General features: G+C 42.2%; 1 protein-coding gene and 1 pseudogene across 3 annotated transcripts in view; both read left to right on the top strand.

The window, feature by feature from the left end:
• Positions 1–25,535, top strand: part of LOC126259558 (neural cell adhesion molecule 2) — a 623,716-nt gene that overhangs the window by 202,696 nt on the left and 395,485 nt on the right. For all 3 annotated transcript variants that reach the window (XM_049956450.1, XM_049956452.1, XM_049956451.1), the window contains exon 3: positions 19,939–20,049. In XM_049956450.1, the coding sequence (XP_049812407.1) occupies positions 19,939–20,049 (111 nt within the window). The remainder of the gene's footprint in view (positions 1–19,938; positions 20,050–25,535) is intronic.
• On the top strand, positions 24,121–24,237 carry LOC126261035 (5S ribosomal RNA; annotated as a pseudogene).

Below are 25,535 nucleotides of genomic sequence, written 5' to 3'. Positions count from 1 at the left end.
TTTTCCCCCACGCCTGCAGAGGAAATGGGCGACCGCTGAATGCATCTAACACCCTCTCGTGACTTCCTGGCGAACTGCTTGGGATTTTCTCGGCCTGTTACCATACAGCGCCTTATGTTACGCATACAGCGAGTGTGCAAGGGTTGGCTACTTTGTTTTCTGTGACAAATATTACCCGTATTTCGTTACAGCTTACTCCTATTTCCCTCAGAATTTCGAACATCTTGCTCCATTTAATATTGTCGTACACTTTTGTTCTGGTTACGATGCCACGTTTTAGTAACCGTGTATATAAGAAGAGGAAGAACGTAGGGAAAAGAAAATTAACACTAATACCAAATTGCGATACTACAATGAATAAGAGCGCGGAACATCGTCTCTTTGCTGTTTACCGTTTCGAATTAGTTCAGTGTTGCGCCTGTTGTTGGTAGCATTATAATTCTTGTGTAAAGCGGGTAATATGCAGTATGTACAAGAATCTGGAGGGAACAATAAAACCAATTTTTCATGACTTAGCACAGCCAGAATTGTTACACAAATGTCTACACGGAAAGACGTAGAATCCTAATGAGAGCGTAAACAATTTGATTTGGAAAATGATTCCTAAAAGGGTGTTTGTAAGCATAAAAACACTGCACTTTGGCATTTATGATGCAATAGCAACCTACAACCAAGGGAACAGTGTGAAGTGTGAAGTTCTGAAGGCATTAGGATTTACAGCTGGGGTGAACACTGTACGAGCACTAAGAAATATTGACAGAGAAAGGATAAGAGGAGCAGAAAGAAGAGAAAGGCATATGAAGTATGATGGAAGAACAGGCCAGAAAAGAAGACAGAAGAGGAAGCTTTTGGAGGATGAAGAAGAAGACCCTGATAATCCATCTTATAGTGCAGGAATGTATTGAGAAACTTTGATAGCCATTTCCCGTAAATTAGAATTTTTCGAATATAAGGAACATTTTCTCAAAATCCACTCAAGCTAGAGAGATGAAATTTTTATACAGCACTCCTAGTGGTCAAACTTACATTGTAACACAGCCATTTGGCAATATGTTCAGTAGTTTCATTTCAGTTTAATTATAAAGCAATTATTTGTAAAAAAAATTTGGGTCATTAATAAAAAAAAATAATTGGAAGTAAACTAGAAAAGATACTCCAAAATCCCTCTGTCATAACTGCAATACTAAACCACTCTATATGTAAAAAAATTCATTTTTTTCTATTTGGTAGTTTATTCATAAATGTTCCTCAAACTTAGTGATTTTAACATGAGCAGCATAGGGACCTCCGGCTCCCCTTAAGTACAAATGTCAGTAGTCTTTCTGTAGCCTGGAAGTGAGCCATTTAAATTCGTAAAGCCAAGATAGCTTCAAAAGTCGAGTGTCTGTTATACGGAATTCTTAGTTGGTCGTTCTTGTAGAGGCGTAGATAATTAAACTTAATATGTTGTCTCCTAAATTTCGAAAACTTGATTCGCTTTGATTTCTTATTATTTCGGGAAACGACATAGTAAATTTTCTCACAATCTAAAAAAATTTTGAAATACAATTTGAAACGCTTTTAATTGAAGTTTGTCGGGTAGTTTCAGAATAGCGGATTATGAAAGCATTGGTATTTCTGGCAGCCCTCGTCTATTAGTTGATACGTTATTGCTTTCTGTGGCTGTCACAATGAACTGTGTGTATGAGACAGATACGTCGCCTGAACCTGTTTTACGTCCCTTGCTGAATGCGAACCCGCTGACGGTATTCACCAATGAGAATTTTCCAGCCAGTGTGCGAAATTCGTCCTTTTTCCTCTTCTCTCGCGTTCCACTTGTTGCAATAAAATTAGTGACGTTTATTGTCCCTAATAAATGTCTGGTTTGAATGACGTCCGTTTTGTCACACAATATAAATGTGTGCTGCTGAGTTCTCTCATTTTTATACAAAGCGGGACGTTCTGTCTACCTCGAGTGTCTCTGCCTTGACTTTTTTCCAACTCTGATGCAATCATACGCTGGAACTGTTTCCACTTTGTCTCTCTGCATACTGTAGTCTAACTTTGAAGTTGTGTAATACTTTCTGGTTACAGAGGGGAGATTACCCCAAAGTTAACAGCATGATACTTTATCGGTGTTTGTTGCAGTCAGTCTTGTGAGTTATTATTTTCTCGTTTTCGTATCATTTCAAGTACAGCATGTCGAGGCGGTTGTTATCTTTGCTTCTTCAGTGATTTTGTGGTACGCTTACTACTTCATAACATTTTCGTGTCATTTCAAGTACAACATGTCGAGGCGTTTGTTATCTTTGCTTCTTCAGAGATTTCGTGGTAGACTTCCTACTTCATAAAATTATTATACTTTTCAATGCAAGCAGGTCCTCACTTCTGGGTCTCACTGATCTGCTTTTTTGGGAAGTGCATTTCATTGCTTAGTGTTTCACATTAAAAAATGAGCAGGGAAACATTATATGTGTGCTGTTACCTTGAACTAAAAGTGGTAAAACCGTCTCCCTTCGCCGCGTTTGACTATTTCATTGGTTCATTCCTGCAGCGACCAGACATGTTCACTTTAGGACCAACTGATCATGTATGTGTCTCTGCCCGTGATTGCCTGAGAAATAGGATGATGAAGTACACTTGTAAGCTTTACTGAGCTGTCCAGCGTAAGCAGGACAGTATTCCTTATAAAAAGTGCACTGCCTTTCAATGTTTGGTGCTGTAATCCGTTTCGTTTGAGCAAGAAATACATGAGATCTGTATCTGTAACTAGGAGCAAACCACGGCGAGAAACTACAGTCAGTGACGAGTAAAGAAGAAGCAAAATTAATTGCTATCAGTGATACAATGAATATGTAAGAGAAATGTATTTTGTGCAGGTGGGCCTCACAGCTCGCCAAAGTTTCAAAAATATATTTCCTAAGCAACAAGGACTATTGATAAAACTTATTTCACTTTATTCATAATTGGTTTTGGTTTATCTGATCATTTTCATGTATCGTAAAATTACGCTACCCAGTTTGGCAACGTTCTTACTGTCGGGTCGAATAAAATTTAGAACACTTTGCGTCTTTTCCGTCAGTAGTAAAGTACACATTGCTGCCAATAGCAAACTGTATTGACATTGTTGACTGATTTTCGCTTACAGTCTCTCAACTGTAATCTTTTCGTGCGCAGTGTTCTGTATCTGCACATATCCTGATGTATGGAGAATGCATTACACACGAGAAAGTGGATCCTGTCTATTAGTGTACGAAACTGATAAATCTTTAAGTACATGGGACACCTCCTAATAGGCCGACCGGAGTGGCCGAGCGGTTCTAGGCGCTACAGCCTGGAACCGTGCGTCCGCTACGGTCGCAGGTTCGAATCCTGCCTCGGGCATGGATGTGTGTGATGTCCTTAGGTTAGTTAGGTTTAAGTAGTTCTAAGTTCTTGGGGACCGATCACCTCAGCAGTTAAGTCCCATAGTGCTCAGAGCCATTTGAACCATTTGAACACCTCCTACTATCGGTTCACTTCGTTTCATAATCATACGAATGTACCCAGGATAAACTCCATCCCATGCCAAAAGAGACAATGAAATGTAATAACATAGTATTTTAGAGGTCGGGCAACCGCAGCCCAAGTCGCACATGATGAATATAATCTTCTACAACGTCTATTAAAATACGCTTATCAAAACGTCACGACCGGTTTCGCATCAGTAGAGATGAATCTTCGGGTAATGGCACGCAAAGTGAATGCTACGAGCCAATTCCCACCGTTAGTCGTCAAGATTAAGCCAATAGCCTGCTAAAAGCATTTAAACAGTACTGGTTACTCCGAGGCCGTGAGCAGTTCTATGACGTCGAAATCATGGCGCGTTGCGTTCCCAGTCGGTTTGATCATAGACAACCACTTTTAGCACGGTATTGATTTAATCTTGACTATGAACCGTGGGAATTGGCTAGTAGCCTCACGTAGTGCAGTAGCTGAACGTTGCATTGACTCAACAAGTCTTTTGAAGCTCCCTACAGGAATATTGAGCCATGTTGCCACTATAGCCGTCCATATTTGTGAAAGTGAACCGGTGCAAGATTTTGTGCGTGAACTGATATCTCCATTATGCCCTATATGTGTTCGATGGGAGTCATATCGGGCGATCTGGGTGGCCAAATCGTTCACTCGATGTGTCCAGAATGTTCTTCGAGCCAGTCGGGAACAATTGTGGCTCGGTGTCAGTTTCATCGCGTTTTGGGAGTATGAAGTCTAGGAAAAGCTGCAAATAGCCTCCAGGTAGCTGACACTGGACTCGCATTCGGAAGGACGACGGTTCAATCCCGCGTCACGCCATCCCGATTTAGGTTTTCAGCGATTTCCCTAAATCGCTCCAGGCAAAATCCGGGATGGTTCCTTTGAAAGGGCACGGCCGACTTCCTTCCCCATCCTTCCCTAATCCTATGAGACCGATAACCTCACTGTTTGGTCTCTTCTCCCAAACAACCAACCAACCAAGTAGCTGAACAAAGAATTTCCAGTCAATAATCGCTTCAACTGGATCAGAGGATCCGGTCAATTCCATGTAAAGGCAGCCCACACTATTGTGTAGCCACCACCAGCTTACAGGACCTTGTTGACGATTTGGATCCATGGCTTCCTGGGGTCTGCGCCACCTCAACCCTACCATCAGCTCTTACCATCTGAAATTGGGACTCATCTGACCAGGCAACGGTTTTCAAGTAGTCTAGGGTACAACCGAAATAGCACGAGCCCAGGAGGGCGGAACAAGCGATGTGATATCAGCAAAAGCACACCCGTCGGTCGTCTACTGCCAAAGCCCATTAACGCCAAATTTGGCTGCACTGTCCTAACGGATACATTTGTCGTATGTCACACACTGATTTCTGCTGTTATTTCGTGCAGAGTTCCTTGTCCGTTAGCACTGATATCTCTACGCAAGCGCCACTGCTCACAGTCATTAAGCGAAGGCTGTCAGCTGCTGCGTTGCCTCTGATGAGAGCTAATGCCGAAATCTGCTATTCTCGGTTCACTCCTAATATTGTGGGTCTCGGAATAATGAATTTCCTAACGATTTCCGAAATGGAATGCGACGTGCGTCTACCTCCAATCTAGCTCCTAGCGTTCAAAGTCTCTTGATTCCCGTCGTGCCGCCATAACAACGTCGAGAAGTGTTTCGCGTGAATCACCTGAGTACAAATAACAGCTCAACAGCCAACAAAACACTGCCCTATTGTACCTTTTGTGATACTATCATCATCTTTACATGTGCATATCGGTATCCCATGACCGTTGACAAATCAGCGTATTTCACAACTGACATACGTTGGTTCTCATTTCGTTTCATTTGCATCCACAATTAGGACTTTGCCACGTAGGCTGCTGTGAAAAGATTTAACAAACTTTAAGGTCATCTAATTGAAACTGGTAGTAAATACATTAATTACGAGTTTTTCGCAAGTAAGATTAACGCTTTTCTACTAAATCTGTTACTGAACTGGAGGAACTACGAGGGTGAGTAAAATGAAAACCTTAATAATATTTTTTAAATATTATTTATTGCGCAGAAGTGGTACAAAGCTGTATCACTTTTCAACATAATCTCCCTCACGCTCAATGCAAGTCCTGCAGCACTTACAAAGTGCATAAATACCCTTAGAAAAAAATTCTTTTTGTTGTCCGCGCAACCACTCATGCACTGCGTGGCCTACCTCTTTATCAAAACGGAACTTCTTTCCTCGCATTGCGTCTTTGAGTGGTCCAAACATATGGAAATCACTTGGGGCAAGGTCTGGTGAGTATGGTGGATGAGGAAGACACTCAAAATGCGGGCCTGTGATTGCTGCAACTGTTGTACGGGCAGTGTGGAGTCTTGCATTGTCATGTTGCAAAAGGACACGTGCTGACAGCAATCCACGTCGCTTTGATTTGATTGCAGGCTGCAGATGATTTTTTAGGAGCTCTGTGTATGATGCACTGGTGACAGTGGTCCCTCTAGGCATGTAATGCTCCAAAATGCCGCCATTTTCGTCCAAAAAGAGAGTCAGCATAACTTTCATGCTGATGGTTCTGTTCGAAACTTCTTTGGTTTTGGTGATGAGGAATGGCGCCATTCCTTGCTCGCTCTCTTCGTTTCCAGTTGGTGGAAGTGAACCCAGGTTTTGTTCCCAGTAACGATTCTTGCAAGTTTTTCACAAGCATCACCACCTCGTACTCTCGTTTCAGAAGTCAGCTGCCGTGGCGTGGCGCCCATCTTGCAGACAATTTGTGAAACTGGAACACATCATGGACAGTGTGGTGTGCTTACCCATGACTAATATGTAAACATGCTGCAGTGTCATTCAGTGTCACTCGGCGGTTTTCCTTCTCTATGGCTTCAACTGCTGCAATGTTCTGTGGAGTCACAACTCGTTGTGCCTGATCTGGACGAGGAGCATCTTGCACAGAAGTCACACCATTTGCGAACTTCCTACGCCATTCGTAGACTTGCTACTGTGACAAACAAGCATCACCGTACCGAACCTTCATTCGTCGTGAATTTCAATAGGTTTCACACCTTCACTACGCAGAAACCAAATAACAGAGCGCTGCTCTTCCCTAGTGCAAGTCGCAAGTGGGGCAGCCATCTTTATACTAATACTGCTGCGGTATGTGTGCATCTGCACTATGCTGCCACCTACAGGCCAATCTGCACGCTTTTTGTAGCACACTTACAAACTTACAGGATAACGGCGCAACATTTTGATTTGTTATTAAAAAAATTAAGGTTTTCATGGTTTTAAACATTTTATGCCTATGCAGAATACATAATTTCCTTCTTTTACACTTAAAATAATAATAATAATAATAATAAATTTTTGTAAAAACAACAAGTTACACCAGTGGTTTCTCTTCTTTGCGCTCTCACGTGCTGTCTTATAATAATTTGCATTTTAATTTTTACTTAATTATTTTCCCGTGAGTTTTATTCTGTCAAGTAATTATATATTGAGTTATGCGTATTCTTTGTCGACATTTTCCTCTCTTAACCAGACTCGAGAATCCCACGCAGGTAACTGTGCTCCTACGGCCCACAAATGGTTCTTAGATGATATTTAAAGCTCCAGTATTGCAAAGTGGGTAACTTTCTGTGTATCAATGCCCTCGAATTTTGCGAGAGAGAAAGGTCAAGTGTCCAGCGAGATAAATACATTGTGTTTAGCGTCAGGGAAAAATTTCCAGTCTGGTGGCAGAACCTGATCACAAAACGCAGTCGACGTGTACCTTATTTACGGCGGTTATCGTGTTAATAGAGAGCTTTTTCTTGGCAAATTCCGAGCACTAATCGTTTTCTTGCTTAGATATATTTGTTTTATGATGGTATATACACTACACTCTTCGTATAAAGCTGAGGGATTCAGTTTGATTGTATATTTCTTAGCACGAGCTGGGTGGGTTTCGCTGGTGACATCTGACCACATAGATCTAATATTAAGGGGTAGAATCTTTGCCTGGATATTTCTTCAAACTTATAAACAATTTGCGTGACTGGTTGCTTGCCATAGGCTACTTCAGAGTGCTTTGGATTAATTACTAGTAGTCTCTTGCTGGTGATTGGTTCAGTGTAGCCTCTTCTAATTAGGTTACTTCTGTGTCGTAGTTGTGGACGTGTCTGTAAATTTTGCATTCTGGATCAGTATACACCGGAGGCATTATATCTTTGGGTGGAACCATTTGAAAGGTTTGGAAGACCTGTTTTTTCATTTCCCTTAGATATTTTGCATATTTATTTAGAAATAATGTTATGCAACGCGAATACGGATTCATCAATCCCCAATCAGTCGTTGATACATGGGGTTTCTGTGCTGAGAAAAGGAAATGTGAGCAAACTATACCTCCATGTATACCAATCCGGAACGGAAAATATTTGTCTCGCGTATTTTTATAGTATAGGTAGGTCTTTATTTATGTGATTGAGTTTGGACAATATATAAGCACTGATGTAATAAGCCATTTGTGGTTTCGCTCCTTAACGTCGTTTTGATTGATTTCTCCTTCTTCTACCAGTTGAGTTCTAATACGTGCGCAAAATTCGCCATGATGATCACGCACAAACGGTGTATTTTTCAACAGTACGCAACTGTTGGTGCGGCCGATTTAGACAACTGGGTCCCATCTCGATACAAACTGATTCATCCATGTTGATTCTGGTTCCATATGATCCTTCTGCTGCAGTGTTTCTATTATTCGTGACACAAAGCCGCTGATGTCATTCAGTAACATCGTAAGATTTGCAGGAGCGAAGGAAACGGCAGGTCACAAAGGGCGTATATAACACACCTGAATACTATAGTTTCATCGCAACATAGAATAGAAAACAATCGTTTTCCAAGGTGTTATCTTAGGTACGACAACAATTTCCATTAAGGGACAGGACAAACGGTGTAAAACGAGTAAAGAGCTACATATATGAAACACAGAAATGGCCCGGTTAAGAATATTCGCTCAATTAGAGCCTGAATTTTAATGCTGCTACAGTGAACGAATTACACTCCGCTCTTGCCTTTGAGTTAACCGTAAAAAAGAACCATAAGCCGGCAGAGCGGTTTCACAACCGTCGCCTATTATCCTCCGTCGCTCTTTCTTCCTTTGCGTACGAGTAAGTGGCTTTTTGCCACTCAGCAACGTGTTTAATTGATTCATTTATTTCAATTTAGGTCTTTGGTTTTCTCCTCTGGGAAGTAACGCACGCGGGACTTACAGCGTATCTTTTTTTTTGTTCTCGCGGCCCTCCGTGGCTCTGGGCCGCCATTAACGGACCAGCGACTGCGTAAGCGCTGCAAGAAGCTCCGCAGGGAACCTGCAGCGTGGCAGAAGGGCGTATAACAGCCTCCATTCTCTGGCTGCGAAACTGTGGCAGAGTGAGCAGCAGACGAAGCAACACGAAAATAGCATGGTGAAGTGTTCCTCACAGACACCCGCTAAAAGTCCTTCGCTTGCATCCACACATACGTAAGAAAGACTCACATTGAAATATTTATTTATTTGTTGCTTATTTAGCCAGACCAGATTAGAGCATTAAAGTGTTTTCTTACATCTGACCACGAACAACATATACAAAAAATCAGCTAATAATCAAAGTAACAACAATATGCATCATTTGTAAAAAAATACACAGCAGTCACAACAACAATATTTGGATTATTAATAAAAACAATAATTGGCACTAATAATAATAATAATATCTACACTAATAATGACGGTTCAAATGGTTCAAATGGCTCTGAGCACTATGCGACTTAACTTCTGAGGTCATCAGTCGCCTAGAACTTAGAACTAATTAAACCTAACTAACGTAAGGACAGCACACACACCCATGCCCGAGGCAGGATTCGAACCTGCGACCGTAGCGGTCGCTCGGTTCCAGACTGTAGCGCCTAGAACCGCACGGCCACTCCGGCCGGCAATAATGACGGAAAATATGGAGGAATTAAAAATGACATTAAGTAGCTATTACGTAACAGACTCAAAAATTATAATAATAATGATAATAATAAAAGTAACACTAACAATATTAACAAAATAATGTAGGTATTAAATATATTGATTAGTTTAGCACTCTTGAGGCATTGTTTGGTATTTGAAGAACTGGACGGAATAATGAAAGAGCAGAAATAGAAATGAAAGTGCCAATCATTGTTAGGAAAGGATTTCAAAAGAGTACTCTTTAGACAAGGGAGAGAAAAGCGGTGGGGGAGGGAGGATTGGTGAGAGTGAGCTGAAAGAAGAGATAGCTATTGTGATAGAAGGTAGGCGATAGCAGTCTTTTAAAGTTTGAAAGGATTTTAATTTTTCTAATTTTTTGAAGAAAAGTGTTCTGAAGTCGAGTTCCCGCTGCATAAAATGAGTTAGTGAACATGGCAGTGTTATGCTGTGGTGCAGAGAGATTTTACTTTCTTGAGGACGAGTATTTCTGCTGTGTTGTTCAGATAGTAGCGTAAGGGTTGAAGTTAAATTGGAAGGAGTAAAATGATTGCGAAGGCGATACGCCAAACATTGGGTGTGATAATCTCTATGCTTATCGGCACTTGGCCGTGATAACTGTTCATAGACACGAGTAATATGGTCGCATTAGCATACATCAGAAATATTACCGAAGAATTCATCGACCACATTATTTTCACTTCCTATTAAATGACTAAATATAAATTACCACATCATCCCATACTATCGCAACCTATTCATTCACTATCCAACCACATGGTTATCATCTTCATTACCAGTACAAACAGGCACTTGAACATTAACTGTTGTGTAAGGGCCTCCTCTTTAATACTCAACGAATACTGATGCCTGTTTCCGAATGGGGATCTCAAGTTGATTCCACATACCTAGATTTTGAGAAGGCTTTTGTTCTGATACAGGCTGTTTCTAATCAAATTACGTGCCCATGAGGTCTCGTCTCAGTGAAGCGACTTTACTGTAAGAAAGGTCGTAGCTCGAAGTAATTGACCGAAAGTAATCTAATGACATCGAAGAGATATCTGCCGTTCCCCAAGGAGATCTTACAGGCACTCTACTATTCTTTATATAATAGATTTAGGAGAAAATTTGATAAACCCTCTAGATTTCTTTCAGATAATACTGTCGTTTAGTTACTAGTAATGTCATCAGAAAATGAATTGCAAAATGATTCAGACACCGTACTTGTTCCGGACTAAAAGTAGCAAGAATTCGGGACTTAAAGTAGCAGTTGACTCCAAACAATAAAAAAGTGTAAGGTGCTCTCATGAATACTAAGAAATACCGTTAATTTAGGTTACACGATAAGTTACACAAATTTAAAGAATTAAATTTAACTAAACACAATTACAAACAAATTAAATTGAAATCATCACACAGAAAATGTTATGAGGAAGGTGAACCAAGGACTGCGTTTTTAATTAGTGGTATATTTCTGTGTAAAATATACATGGTGTTTAAAAGACGTTGCAACAGACATTTAGGCGTGATAGATCAAGTCATGGGGAATAATTTCTTCCGACGACGCCAGACGTCGTTTTAATGAATTCGCGTGCACTGCGACGACGAGATTTCACCGGACCAGCAGTATCTACTGACCAGGTGTGCTCCATCTGTATACTACGTAACCCCGTGAACTGATAGAGCGATTTTCAACAAGAAAACCTTACGAATCAGTATCTCTAAGAGGAGGAATACATAAAGGCTTTGGGGAAAGTAAGGAACGATAGGGTGAAGACGATCAGTCGCGAAATGGAAACCACAGTGAAGATCCGATGAAGCGTGGCACATACGTGTTGGGAAGTGTTTCTAGTATACCCGTAGATAGCGTTAACAGCGTTATGTCGCTCTTCTTACTGCTGAGCGCACAGTGAGCGCATAAAGATGCCTAGGAAACAGAGCCTCGCGCCAAGCATGGGTCCCTGCCGAGAGTTCTCCTGATTTAATGCAATCCTACACAAGTGTCATACCAATCTTTCTTCCTAACAGTTCTTGGCCGCACACTGCAGGGTCAATCAGGACGCTCCTGCAGCGTTTCCGATGGGGTGCGTTTCCTCTCTGCTCAGATGAACCGCTAGCTATGAAGACAACATTTTGGCACAGACACCGAGCTACAGTCGAGCGTAGAAAACTGTCGGAAAGCAGAGGAGGCTACGACAGGGTTACTGGAAAGTTGGTACAACGCTAGGACAAAAGTCTGCGCCGGAGCGGTGACTGTATAGACAAGCAGCTAGAAGATGTAACAAACTGTTGCAAATACACTACTGGCCATTAAAATTGCTACACCAAGAAGAAATGCAGATGATAAACGGGTATTCATTGGACAAATATATTATACTAGAACTGACATGTGATTGCATTTTCACGCAATTTGGGTGCATAGACCCTGAGAAATCAGTTCCCTGAACAACCAACTCTGACCGTAATAATGCCCTTGATACGGCTGGGAATTGAGTCAAACACAGCTTGGATGGCGTGTACAGGTGCAGCTGCCCCTGCAGCTTCAACACGATACCACAGTTCATCAAGAGTAGTGACTGGCGTATTGTGACGAGCCATTTGCTTGGCCACCATTTATCAGACGTTTTCAGTAGGTGAGAGATCTGGAGAATGTGTTGGTGAGGGCAGCAGTCGAACATTTTCAGTATCCAGAAAGGCCCGTACAGGACCTGCAACATGCGGTCGTGCATTATCCTGCTGAAATGTAGGGTTTATCAGGGATCGATTGGAGGGTAGAGCCACGGGTCGTAACACATCTGAAATGTGACGTCCACTGTTCAAAGTGCTGTCAATGCGAACAAGAAGTGGCCGAGACGTGTAACCGATGGCACCCCATACCATCACGCTGGGTGATACGCCAATATGGTGATGACGAATACACGCTTCCAATGTGCGTTCACCGCGATATCGCCAAATACGGATGCGACCGTCATGATCCTGTAATCAGAACCTGGATTCATCAGAAAAAATGACGTTTTGCCATTCTTGCACCCAGGTTCGTCGTTGAGTACACCATCGCAGGCTCTCTTGTCTGTGATGCAGCGTCAAGGGTAACCGCAGCCATGGTCTCCGAGCTGATAGTCCATGCTGCTGCACACGTCGTCAAACTGTTCGTGTATATGGTTGTCGTCTTGCAAACGTCCCCATCTGTTGACTCAGGGATCGAGACGTGGCTGCACGATCCGTTACAGCCATGCGGATAAGATGCCTGTCATCTCGACTGCTTGTGATACGAGGCCGTTGGGATCCAGCACGGCGTTCCGTATTACCATCCTGAACCCACCGATTACATATTCTGCTAACAGTCATTGGATCTCGACCAACGCGAGCAGCAATGTCGCAATACGATAAACCGCAATCGCGGTAGGCTACAATCTGACCTTTATCAAAGTCGGAAACGTGATGGTACGCATTTCTCCTCCTTACACGAAGCATCACAACAACGTTTCACCAGGCAACGCCGGTCAACTGCTGTTTGTGTATGAGATACCGGTTGGAAACTTTCCTCATGTCAGCACGCTGTAGGTGTTCGCCACCGGCGCCAGCCTTGTGTAAATGCTCTGAAAAGCTAATCATTTGCATATCACAGCATCTTTTTCCTGTCGGTTAAATTTCGCGTCTGTAGCACGTCGTCTTCGTGGTGTAGCAATTTTAATGGCAAGTAGTGTAAAACATTTCTGATTGTCCCTATTAGAACCTCTGCCTGTCACCTTCCATATGGGCAGATGACTGGCTTATTGGCAACACACACTGGATACGAACACGATAGATTACATGTGTACTCAGTGACATAATCAAGAATGAAGGGCGCCTGAAGCTACAGGGAAATGTGGACGAACGATTTGCCTGTAACACATGTTGTACCCCCTAGACATTTGTCGGAAAGACTTTGAAACAACGTGCTTATTTTTTTAAAATGACCCAGTCCATTGATATACAGTATATTAATTCTCTGAATGTTTTCTTTGTCAAACAGCAAAGTCTTGCAATCTTCTGTCTTCACACTGCGAAAACGAAAAGTAGAGAGCCTCTTCCTATACTGTACGATTTCCTGATTTTTCACTGAATTCACTACGCTCGTCAACTGAGGTTGTACAGCAAGCGTTGCCATTTAAAGAAATTGAATAGTTATTGCGTACAATTCCCGACAGCATCCGAGCACAGTGGTCTGAAACCGAAAGTAACATTACGTATTTTGCAATATTTCAGCGCAGCGATGGCATCCAATAACCTTCACTTTGCTGCTCCGTTCTTACGTCCTTTCGCCTTTTGTGTTCCTCTGAAATTGCTCAGCCGCGCGGAAGAGAGGCCGGTCTGCTCACGAGGCACGAGTGATGGCCACTGGCCGGCGTAGAGGGGGCTGGGAGGCTCGCTCTTCCAACAGGAGTCGCTGCTCGCCCGCCCAGGACGAAACAGAAACGCCAGAGACCCCCTCACATCTCGCTGTGGAATGCATCAGAGTGTACAGTGCAATTCTTTTTTTATTATTTCTTTCCTTTCTTCTTCTCAGCTTTCCTTAGCCCTGCGGATGCGCTGGAGCTGTAAGGCGCGCCGTTTTCTGGATAAAGAATGTCCGAAATTATATTTGACGGCATGGCGTTCTCTGTGTGGCAGGTACACCGGACCACGGAGTAGAGGGGTGGGGGTGGTGGTGGTGCACGAGAGGAGATGAGCGTATGCATAGGGGTAGAAACGAGAGGGTGGGGGAAATAGCTCGCGAGAGGAGATGGTGAAACCGGACGACCGTGTCTGGCGGAGCAGGGATGGAGGATGCGCGGAACGGCGCCGGCTGGAAGTGGAAATGCAAGATATCTTTCGGCGCGAAAGGGCCGGCTGCCATTCGCCTTGAGCCGTCGCCCCTCGAGGGGGCAGAGGTGGCCGGCGGTGGCGGTGGCCCTACCTACTGCTGGGGACCCCGGGGTAATCTGTGCTGCCGTCTCTCACCCCGCCTTAAAAAGCTATCGAGCAGTTAAATGGAGGATGAAAACGGCGCTTTATTAAAAACAAACTTTCCTCTCCGAGCGTATTTCGAAACTGGACTGTAGCCCTCTGTCTGTCTGTCTGTCTCTCTCTCTCTCTCTCTCTCTCTCTCTCTCTCTCCCCCCGCGGAGCAGCGAGAACGCCACATCCCGTCGTGCCGTTGCGCGCTAAATTCTTTCATAAATAGGCCGCGCTTGCTCTTTGTTTCAGCTCGATGCCCACTTTTATCCCTACCAGAATAAGAGAGAGAGAGACACAGAATCTCGATCTCGGAGCGCGCGTGCTAGGGAAAACGGCGCTCAAAAGCAAGAAGTTGACTTATGAACAAAAAAAGGTGTCCCCAGTTTAAATACTTGACTGTCCCTCGAGGGAGAGACGTCCGGTGGAGGGGATTAATTAATCCTCCCCGGTCGTTGCACAGCTACTCGAGAGGTCGGCGTGACAGTAATAAAATAATAGACTAGTTCTTCGAGTTCTTCAGTGGGAATGACCTCGCACAGCACTGTCTACTCTTTGGGTTAAAGTACTTTCCCCGAAGAGTGGAGTAAGTACGAGGGGTACTCAGAAAGTAAGATCGGTCGCGCAATGGGAACCACAGTGGAAACCCGATAAGCCTTTGCACAGATGTATTGGGCAGTGTCTCTAGTACGCCCGTGGATAGCGTCATGTCACTGTTCTCAATTCTGAGTGCACAATGAGCGCGTAAAGAAGCCTAGAAAATAGTATCTGCTGCTACGTACAAGTGCCTGCCGTGGGATTTCACACAATCCAGCATAAAGTAACTGTCATGCAGCTCATTCTTCATGACAGGTCGCGGCCGCACACAGCAGGTACAATGAAGATACCCCTGCAGCGTTTTGAATAGAAAGGGTTTGATCTCCTACCATAGCGCAGACTTGGCTCTCTCTGAGTTTCAGCTCTGCTCCCATGAACCGCTGACTTTCAAATCTTAAATACGAACTTCCAATTTTTATCGAAAATTCGGAGTCTATGCAGAGTATATGTACCTCCTGTATGAAACACTTCCGTCGTTGCGACGTAGATGGCGCTGTAATCGACAAATTACGCAACTGAGTTCCAAAACGGTGTTCTCTCGACAAAAATGCGTTGTAACAGAAAGTAAAAAAGACAGACGTCTTCATTAACTGCGATAAAAGCTTGTTTGAGGGGATGCGCGTTTGAGCTGTGTCCTCTAACCTATCGCAAACGTGGTGTTCGATTGTACGAATTATTTCACAGTAAGTGCTCAGAAATGTCACCACTCAGCATGTTGTTTGATGTAACTGTTTCGCGTTTGCACCGACTGTTTGTTCTGAAATGCTACCACTGAATCTCATAATCAATGTATGGTATTGTCAAACGGATCTGTTTCAGGTTATGACCATTGGCATATACGCCTCAGACGTGGACGGTCCTAACTCAAGTCTGTTCGTGGTGGCATCTGACTCGAACGTAGCCGGACTGAATCCTATTAGTGGATAAAATTTTAATTGCTAGTATTTGGTCGGCAAGGGGGCGAGAGGTTGTGACACTCAGTTCCTGACCATCGGACTTCACCAGTATACAGGTTAACGTTTTAAGACTGAGCACACTGTTGTTGATGAAGTCATCACTGAATGAGGTTTCCGAGGTGTTATTCGAGAGGAATAGACTTTGTGTCGGAGCCGGGTTTCACGCTCTTCTTTTTTCATCTTCACACAATACACACACAATTACTACTCTACGGTCGCGTACACTCAACAGACGCTTCGTGAAGGAAAGGTCCCGCTATCTGCGAAGGAAGAAAAACTTTTCTGAGTAGGCAGAGCCAAGTATGTCATGCGACTTAGCTTTACCACTTGACATTTAGCCAAAACCACATACAAGACCTCTGTCCAGAATGCGATTAAACGTAGACAGTGCAGCAGATGCAAATACCACCTTCCTTTTAAAAGCATATATCAGGTTTCTTCTCATCGTGTGTTAGCGAATGGGGATTGGCCACTTGTCTCTTTCTAAGGTTACTGTTTATGAGGAGCAGGACCGCTTCTGGAATTCACATGTATTATAAAAATGGGTGTATGTATATATGTGTACACTGTCTGCGAAATGTGGTACAAATAGAGTTGGTGCAAAGAATCAAAAAATTTAAACGTCATCCATAATGCTGCAGATTTCAATGCATATCGATGTTTATGACGTCTCCTGAACTCCTGAACTATGTTTTGTAAAAGGGTACAGTTTTATAGGTACATTCTGTAGTGTATGTGAAAGATGTCTGCAAAGTGTGTGGCGAATATATTTAATAGTAAAGCAGTAATAAATTATAACGCAATGCCTGATGTGGCAGTTTTACGGCATGAACAGTGAAATTGTAGCAAGTGATAAACTTTTTCATTTCAAAGTTTCGTGGCGAGAAAAAGATTCGTAAAGATTGGAAACTGGGTTTAAAGTTTGTTGGAAATCACAAAGTTCTCTCTTTCTTAAATGCTGGATGTATAAAATATGGTTCTTCACCCATCACCAGCTACATTTATTTTTCATGCTCTCCCCCACACCTCTGATAGGCAGGTGCTTCTTACCCCAACAGCGATTCGCTTCAGGCAGTAAGTGATATGTGTACGAAGTGTTTCTGAAATCGGTTGAGTCCTCGGTTGTTGAACGAAGGGATCCTGTAGTGTAAACCAGAGATTTACGAACTCCGGTTATTTAATATTGGCTTTTGGTATGACTGCACACAAGCCTGGACATCTTCCAACTAATGTTGGTCAAGAAGATGGAGGGTGGTGTAATGGAACACCGAAACTGCGGAAATAAATTTAATGTAAAAGACACGGCTGCAGGTGTTTGATATCGAACAGCCTAAGTTCTTGCAACCATTTGTTAAAAGGATTGACGTACAAAGAGAGGCTGAGTAGTCTCGTGAGCTGACGTCTACGGTAATTGTATCTAGCGGGCCTCTTCAATGTGTGCGCGCAAGAGCCTGATTGGCTAACGTCAGTGCTAATTAACTCAGAAACGGTACCATATAACCAGTTCTTTTCTTAACAATTATTTCTTAGCGCAACGTACCCTGCACCATGCTTATAGTCTTCGATTTTTTCAGACGGTTTGTGACCATCCTGCAGGTAGGGTGAGGGTGATAACGAAAACATCAAACATTTCGTATAAGATTAAAAAACGGAAACGTACTCGTACATGTTCAACTTTTTAAAAATGCTATCCGACGATAAAAATGCTGACCCCTACCCACCTCAAGTTGGATGGGTTGGGGGTCAACTTTAGAATCTCAAAGAGGAATATTGGATTTTAACTGTACATTCGGATTCTGCGGGGGAAAATACGTTCCTTTTGTGTGTAACACTTTTGTTGTTGCGGGATAGATGGCGCTGTAGTCGACAAATAAAAGAATTCAGTTATAAAACGGATTATATCGAGAAAAATTTGTTGTGTCAAAAACATGGAAAGAGGTGTCTGTGGCAAATGACTTAGTATTTAGTAGTTTTCTGCTTGTAGCTATTTTGAAATGCTCATTATTTGGCTTGATCTCGTTGTGTGCACATCGTCCATAATTTCATAAATACGTTCATTCATAACCCGAATGCGTTACTACTTGCAATGTAGGCTTTTACGATAGGAAATAAATCTGAAATGATTTACATTTCTGGAGAATGTGGCGGACATGTCGATAATGCTATAAACCCTTACGCTCAACGTTTCCCAAACGGGATGCTATCACACGCTTCTTTTTTGGGGTTATTTGATAGTTATCTACGGTAGGAACTATACAACCACAGAAACGGAACCGTTGAAGAACAGTTGCTGGAGAGAATAATTTATCTGAAGTATATGCTGCGGTGAATCGTAAACCCTATAATAGAACTCGGCAATTAACCTGTGAGTCGGAATTTAATCATACTACTGTTTGCCGAATTTTGAAACGTAGAAAATGTCATCTGTTTGAAATTTCCATCTATCAGGAACTTCATGGCAGTTAGTTACAAATACAGGAGCATTTTACCAGCGGTCCTTTCATCAAATACAGAGAGACAACAGTTATTTTGCTCGAGTATTGTTCTGTAACGAATCGACCTTCACGAATCTCGTTACCATTAATCGACAAAGCAAGCATTGCTGGAACGTAGAAAACACTGCTTAGCGAAGCTGAAAATCAGCGTTGCGTTTGATGTGTAGTAAGTGGTGACAAACTCATTGGTTCATTCATTGTCAATGGCACCTTAAATGTTGATAAATGTCGAACATTCTTCGAGCATTGCTTGCAGACCTTCTCTTGGACTTGCGACAAACAATGTTTTTTCAACATGATTTTTGTGAAGCACTTTATTGGAAATTTGTGCTAAGTTCCTATTGGACCAAACTACTGAGGTCATCGGTCCCTAGGCTTACACACTACTTAATCTAACTTAGATTAACTTACGCTAAGGTCAACACACACACACACACACACACACACACACACACACACACACCCATGCCCGAGGGAGGACTCGGACCTCCGACGGGGGGAGCCGCGAAACACATTATTCTGCAGCAGCAAGGGAAGTACTAGAGTGCGTGTGCAATCGTCGATGGATCGGAAGAGGTGCTCCAGCATTTTGGCGTGCAAGCTCTCACTTCGGGTGACTCGTTTGTGCGGTTAGTGAAGTTTACAGTGATGTGCCAACAACGTGCGAAAATATGGTTCAGCATATCACTAACGCATCTTAGCAGATTACACTTCTGAGTTCTGTTGAATCATTCCATGTTCGTATAAACAAGTACATCGACGCTGCGTGTAGGAAAACGCATCTTAATATGCCTCAAGATTTTCTAACTTTGTTCTTTTTATCATGATTATACAGTAAGGGCTTGTAACTGAACCAAGAGGTGTTCGAATGCCTCTCCGTCTTGAATTAAATAATCATATATTGATCTGTAGAACGATGCGAGGATTAAGGTAGTTCTAAGATGTAAGGAATTTTTTCTACGCGGTATTCAAAACTCCAAAGCTAGCGTAGCAGCATCGAGAGGTATAGGCGTTATTTTTCATTTTTTTATAGATAGTTTATCCTTTTTTCATGATCCAGCACACACATCGTACAGGTACATATACAGTTCAGGGAGAAGGCACTCGAATAAAAAATAAATCAAATTAAATACAGGAGCAATAAAATATGTGACAGTTGTTTAGGTTATGTTTTATTTTTGACAACGCTTTTATTACTGCAATGTGTCCGATGCTGTACAAAGCTGCTTTTCTGGCTTAAGGTCTCGAGAGACGCCAGATATTTTTCAGTAGCAAAAAGTTACAAAATGGATATACGTAATACGCTGCAATATTTGTGCTATACTTTTTACACAGCCGAATATTCGAAAGAAACCTGCACCTGAAAAACCCGAAAAATATGTTTGTTTGCCCGCATGAAGTGCGGCTGTAATTTACACTGTTAATTGCCCCGCTGCAGAAAGCGGAAATTACAGTGGAATTTTTTGTTCCAGTTCCGCCCCATGGGATCGTCATTTATGACGACAAGAGACGCGACCGCAGCCAGGTGAAGGAGGCGTACAACGAGGGCGCCGTCGTCAACCTCATCTGCGAAGTCTCTGGCGGTAAGCGCGCCCTCTCCCTTCCTCTCTTGCTATCTGCCTCTCTCTCTCTCTCTCTTTCTCTCTCAGTGTTATATACTTATCCAGCTCTCAGCTAAAACCTGCGCTAGAGTGTATAAAGAAGAGGGAAAAAACTGGTAAAAGCTGACCTGGGGGAAATCATTTTGATTCCGGAGGTATGTAGGAATACACGAGGCAATACTGACCATACGGCGTCTCTTAGAAGACTGGTTAAGAAAAAGCAAACCTAAGTTTGTAGCATTTGTAGACTCAGAGACTGATTTTGACAATGTTGGCTGGAATACTCTCTTTGAAATTCTGAAGGTGGCAGGGGTAAAACACAGAGAGCGAAAAGCTATTCACAACTTCTATAGAAACCCAATGGCGGTTATAAGTGTCTAGGAGCATTAAAGGGAAGTGCTGGTGAAAGGAGTGAGACAGCGTTTAGCCTATCTCCTATGTTATTCAATCTGTACACTGAGCAAACAATAAGGAAAATCAAATAAAAATTTGGAGTAGGTGAAGAAATAAAGACTTTGAGGTTTGCCAATGGTATTGTTATTATGGCAGAGACAGCAAAGGACTTGAAAGAGCAGTTTAATGGAATGGACAGTGTCTTGAATGGAGGATATAAGACGAACACCATCAAATGCAAAACAAGGATAATGGAATGTAGTCGATTTAATTCAGGCGGTGCAGAGGGAACTACATTAGGAAACAAGATACTTAAAGCTGTAGATGAGTTTTCTATTTGGGCAGCTAAATAACTGATAAAAAATGGCTGAAGTAGAGGGGATATAAAATGTAGGCTGGTAATGGCTAGAAAAATGTTTCTAAAAGAGAGAAATATGGTAAAATCAAATAGAGATTTAAGTGTTAGGAAGTCTTTCCTGAAATAATTTGTACGTGTGTAGCCGTGTATGGAAGTGAAGCATGGACGATAAACAGTTTAGACGAGAGGAAAGTAGAAACTTTTGAACGTGGTGCTACAGAAGAATTGTGAATATTAGGTGGGTAGGTCATGTAACTAAATAGGAGCCACTGAATAGAATAGGGGAGAAAAGAAATTCGTTGGACTACCTGACTAGGAGAGGGAATAGGTTGATAGGGCCCTGAACGGATCGCCAATTTAGTACTGGAGAGAAGTGTGTGTTGGGGTGGGGGTGTGAGAATAGAAATCGTACAGAGAGACCAAGAGATGAATGCAGTAAGCAGACTGAGAAGGCTGTTCGTTGCAGCAGTTATTCGGAGATGAAGAGCCTTGCGCAAGGTAGAGTAGCTTGGAGAGCAGCATCTAATCAGTATCCGACTGAAGCGCACAACAACCAGAATTCCATTCAAATTAAGCAAAAGGGCCACATTTATTTCAAGTAAAGAACACTAAATGACAGGAAGTTGAAGATACAACAGAAAGAACTAACCTTAACCTTTGACTCGTTTGTAAAACTGTCCATTCTTCAACATCATCTGTTTTTCTAAAATGTTTTCCGTGTATTGACTGGTGTGATACTTCATTCTGTCTTCAGATAAATAGCTGGAAAAGATTTTAAATTAACAGATGATGTTGAAGAAAACACAGTTTCCATATGACAAAGAAATATAACCTTTACTTTGATTTTTCCCCCTCGGTTTGTAGTAGAACTTCCTGCCAGGAAGAGACTAGGATATAATTTTATCTTCTATAAACAGGAATAAAAATGGGAGATCTAGAGCGAAGTGTTCCGATTTCATAGAGTTTCAGATAGAGATGTATTTCACCTGTGCTGCTCAAAACCGAGGAGGCAACGACGAAAATAAGAGATATATTCAAGAGTGAGATTATAATTCACGGTGAAAGGATACCAATGATAAAATTACCTGAAGACATTGATATCTTTAGTGAAAGTGAGGAAGAATAAGGATCTGTTGAATGGAATAAATAGTGTAATGAACACACTGTCTTGTATAAAGGACAACCGCAGCCATAATCAGATATCTTCAGTAACAAGCGATTGACTGCTCTTGTAAATAATTATCACAATTTAACATAGCTAACCTGATGATTTGGCTCCTAGGCTACGAAACTGGTCATTAAAGAAATTTTTTACAACAGCAGCCAAGCGGTTATTATTCCAGAAGTATAAAGAACATATACTGAAAGAGTAAAAGGAAGTAAATCGAAAGTAATGAGGAGTTGCAGAAATGACATTAATAGTAAACTTAACATCAAAATTGAGAATCACGAAGTAGATGTACTGAGGGAGTTACGCCACCTTCGAAGTAAAGTAAAACATGATGGAAGAAGGAAGGTGGACATAAAAATGGAACTAGCAAAGACAAAGAGGGCATTCCTGATCAAAAGAAGTTTTCTAGCATCAAAAGTCGGCTTTAAGGTGAATGGGAAATTTCTGGTTATGGAGTTCGGAGCACTGCGTTGTATGGAAGTAAACTATGAAACGTAGGAAAATCAGAAATGGAGACAATCGAAGCGTTTCAGAAGTGGTGCTATAGACTTTTGTTGGAAATTAGGTGGACTGATAAGTAAGGTGCAGGTCCTAACAAAAATGCCGAGGCTTGCAACGTGAGAAGAGAGGACAGAGGAGAGGAGTCTGAAAACTGTAGGTGAAAAGACAGCAGGAATATATCCAGCAAAGAAGAGAAGAGAAGGGTTACCCTGAGATGCAGATGTCTGCACAGTAGACGACTTCGTGGACCGCGTCAAACCAGCCAGAACACAAAAAAGATGTTTACTAATTTAAAATTCTCAACGAAATCATATGCACTAGGAAGACTCATTTTAAGTTTGTAATTATTTAGGTCATAGCGCTTCACTTTGTGCCCACATTTATTATAATATCCTTTAGCACATTCGCGTCTGATATTAAGTCTGAATAACGATGCACGATATAAATTTAGTAGAAAAACTACGGTATGAATTTTATTTTTACGTTAATTATTACTATGAAAGAGGGATCACAACATACCGATATAACATCTTGTGTTGTTTCCTATGCATCCAAAACGTTCGGAAACAAGTATCACAATCACTTGTAGAATCAACGAATAAATGCACATACGCTTTGAGTTTTGTTTGATTTGAGACTAAGTGCTTAGGTTAGTCAGTGTTACTCTTGTAATTAGAGTACAGTACGAGATTTTTAATGAGAGTTCCTCAGTCAGTCGCCGCAAGTAATGCGTTATTTAACTCCTGTGCTTTGCCTATAACGTTTGCGTCATGAGACACGTATATTTTGAAGAACTGAAGCAAGAGGTGGGCGATCTGGAATATTATTTTCTACTTACTGACTCTTTCTGATAAGTTGACAGTTATTTTTTTAGTACGTTTATAAGCTACTGTCCTCAATTAAAGTACCGAACAAAAGTTTTCACTCACCTGTGATAAAAACTGTATGTTTTATTCCAGTGTACAAACACATCTCACAGGCCGACCGAAGTGGCCGAGCGGTTTTAGGCGCTACAGTCTGGAACCGCGCGACAGCTACGCTCGCAGGTTCGAATCCTGCCTCGGGCATGGATGTGTGTGATGTCCTTAGGTTAGTTAGGTTTAAGTAGTTCTACGTTCTAGGGGACTGATGACCACAGCAGTTAAGTCCCATAGTGCTCAGAGCCGAAACACATCACACAAACAAAATAGACCAAGAAGATACATATTTTTTCTCTCTATCATTAAGTAAACTACTGGAAGTACCCATCCTTTTGCCCTCAGAAGAGCTGCAAATATTCTTGGCATTCTGGAGATAAGATTTTGTAGTGTTCTTGCAGGTATTGCAGTCCATCACGTATGTAAGTTATTCCATAGATCTCGGCCTCAGTTTTCTGAGCTGTCTATGGGGTGCAGCCCATAAGAATTCAGTGAGATTTAAATTAGTTGACTGACTTGGCCAGATAATATTCCTGATGACCTCAGAAGTTAAGTCGCATAGTGCTCAGAACCATTTTTTGACCCAGATAATATTCTTCAGTTCCCAACATTTCTCCTTTCTATTAACATGCACTCTGCTCAATTCAGAAGCATATTTGTCCCGCTGCAGAACAAATCCACAACCAATTAGTCTCTTGCCATATGGAAATTCAGGCAACGGCCTTGCCGCAGTGGATACACCGGTTCCCGTGAGATCACCGAAGTTAAGCACTGTCGGGCGTGGCTGGCACTTGGATGGGTGACCATCCAGCCGCCATGTGCTGTTGCCATTTTTCGAGTTCGCTCAGCCTCGTGATGCCAATTGAGGAGCTACTCGACCGAATACTAGCGGCTCCGGTAAAAGAAAACCATCATAACGACCGGGAGAGCCGTGTGCTGCCCACACGCCTCTCCTACCCGCATCCTCAACTGAGGATGACACGGCCGTCGGATGGTCCCGATGGGCCACTTGTGGCCTGAAGACGGAGTGCATATGGAAATTCAGTGCTGATCACTATCCCGTGATATCGTTCCTTCTTCAACTTTAAATTAATTCTCACTAGATCACCGACTTTATCACACGCAAAACATCACTACACCATGACCGACATCCATTACCCTTCACCGTTGGCGTCACACACAACTCTCCATACGTTCTCCATGAAGTCGACAAGCGAACATTCGACGATGGCTTTCAAAGGCTTAAAAACTTAGATACGCCCATGAATAACTCATTGGATCATGGCTGCACGCTCTGATTTTTATGTTTCTTTGCTCACTGAAATCTTTCCACGCATTATAAAGGCTTTTTGGCCGCTATGCTCCCCTATAAACGTTTTTCGTGAAGACGGCGTTGTACTGTTGAGAGAGATTGAAGCTGCTCACTAATTATTTATTTCCCCGCAAATTTAAGGTGCAGTACGAGTGCTTTGACGCTTACTGTATGCAGGTTTGAACTGACCCGTATGATATTGCTCTGGATCTTTCAGATCGCGAAACGCATTGGCAACAATTTTGTTGAACCGCTGCAATATAGGTTGGACTACGCAAACGTTCGTTGCTATTGTCTTACTAGAATAGTTTTCCTGAAGCAGGGCTAAAATTACAGCATGTTTTCCAATTTCAATGTCCTGCGTTCAACCCATTAGGAAGTAATACAGGGTGAATCTGATCAGGCATACAAAAACAGTGTACCGTAATATAATGAGAACCGATAGCTACACAGACAGCTAAATGAATGGAATCGTCATAGATAAACGCACTTCAGTGTTGCTGTGGATACACATCAGAACCACTCCATGCGAACAACCAGTCAAATATGCAACAGAGCGCTTAGTCTTCACATTTTCATACTTGTTTTGTTATCAGGACAGGGATATGAACGAATATTCCAACTAAAAACTCTGTTTTAACCACAGATCCATAGTTCTAATAGGTGATCGAAAAGTTTTGACCAGTAATGCATGTTAACAAAGTGTGCAGCCGAATTAGTAGACTCGTGAGGGAGAGAAATGTACCGTAGTTAATTTCCTCTCTAGAGGCTATATTTATATTTGTGAAATCAGAATTTGTGTAACATCTCGCTGTT

This window comes from Schistocerca nitens, chromosome 5, assembly GCF_023898315.1.
Source record: "Schistocerca nitens isolate TAMUIC-IGC-003100 chromosome 5, iqSchNite1.1, whole genome shotgun sequence".
Taxonomy (NCBI): Eukaryota; Metazoa; Arthropoda; class Insecta; order Orthoptera; family Acrididae; genus Schistocerca; species Schistocerca nitens.
Note: the sequence above shows the minus strand (reverse complement) of the source record. Positions and strands in the feature narration are given on the sequence as shown.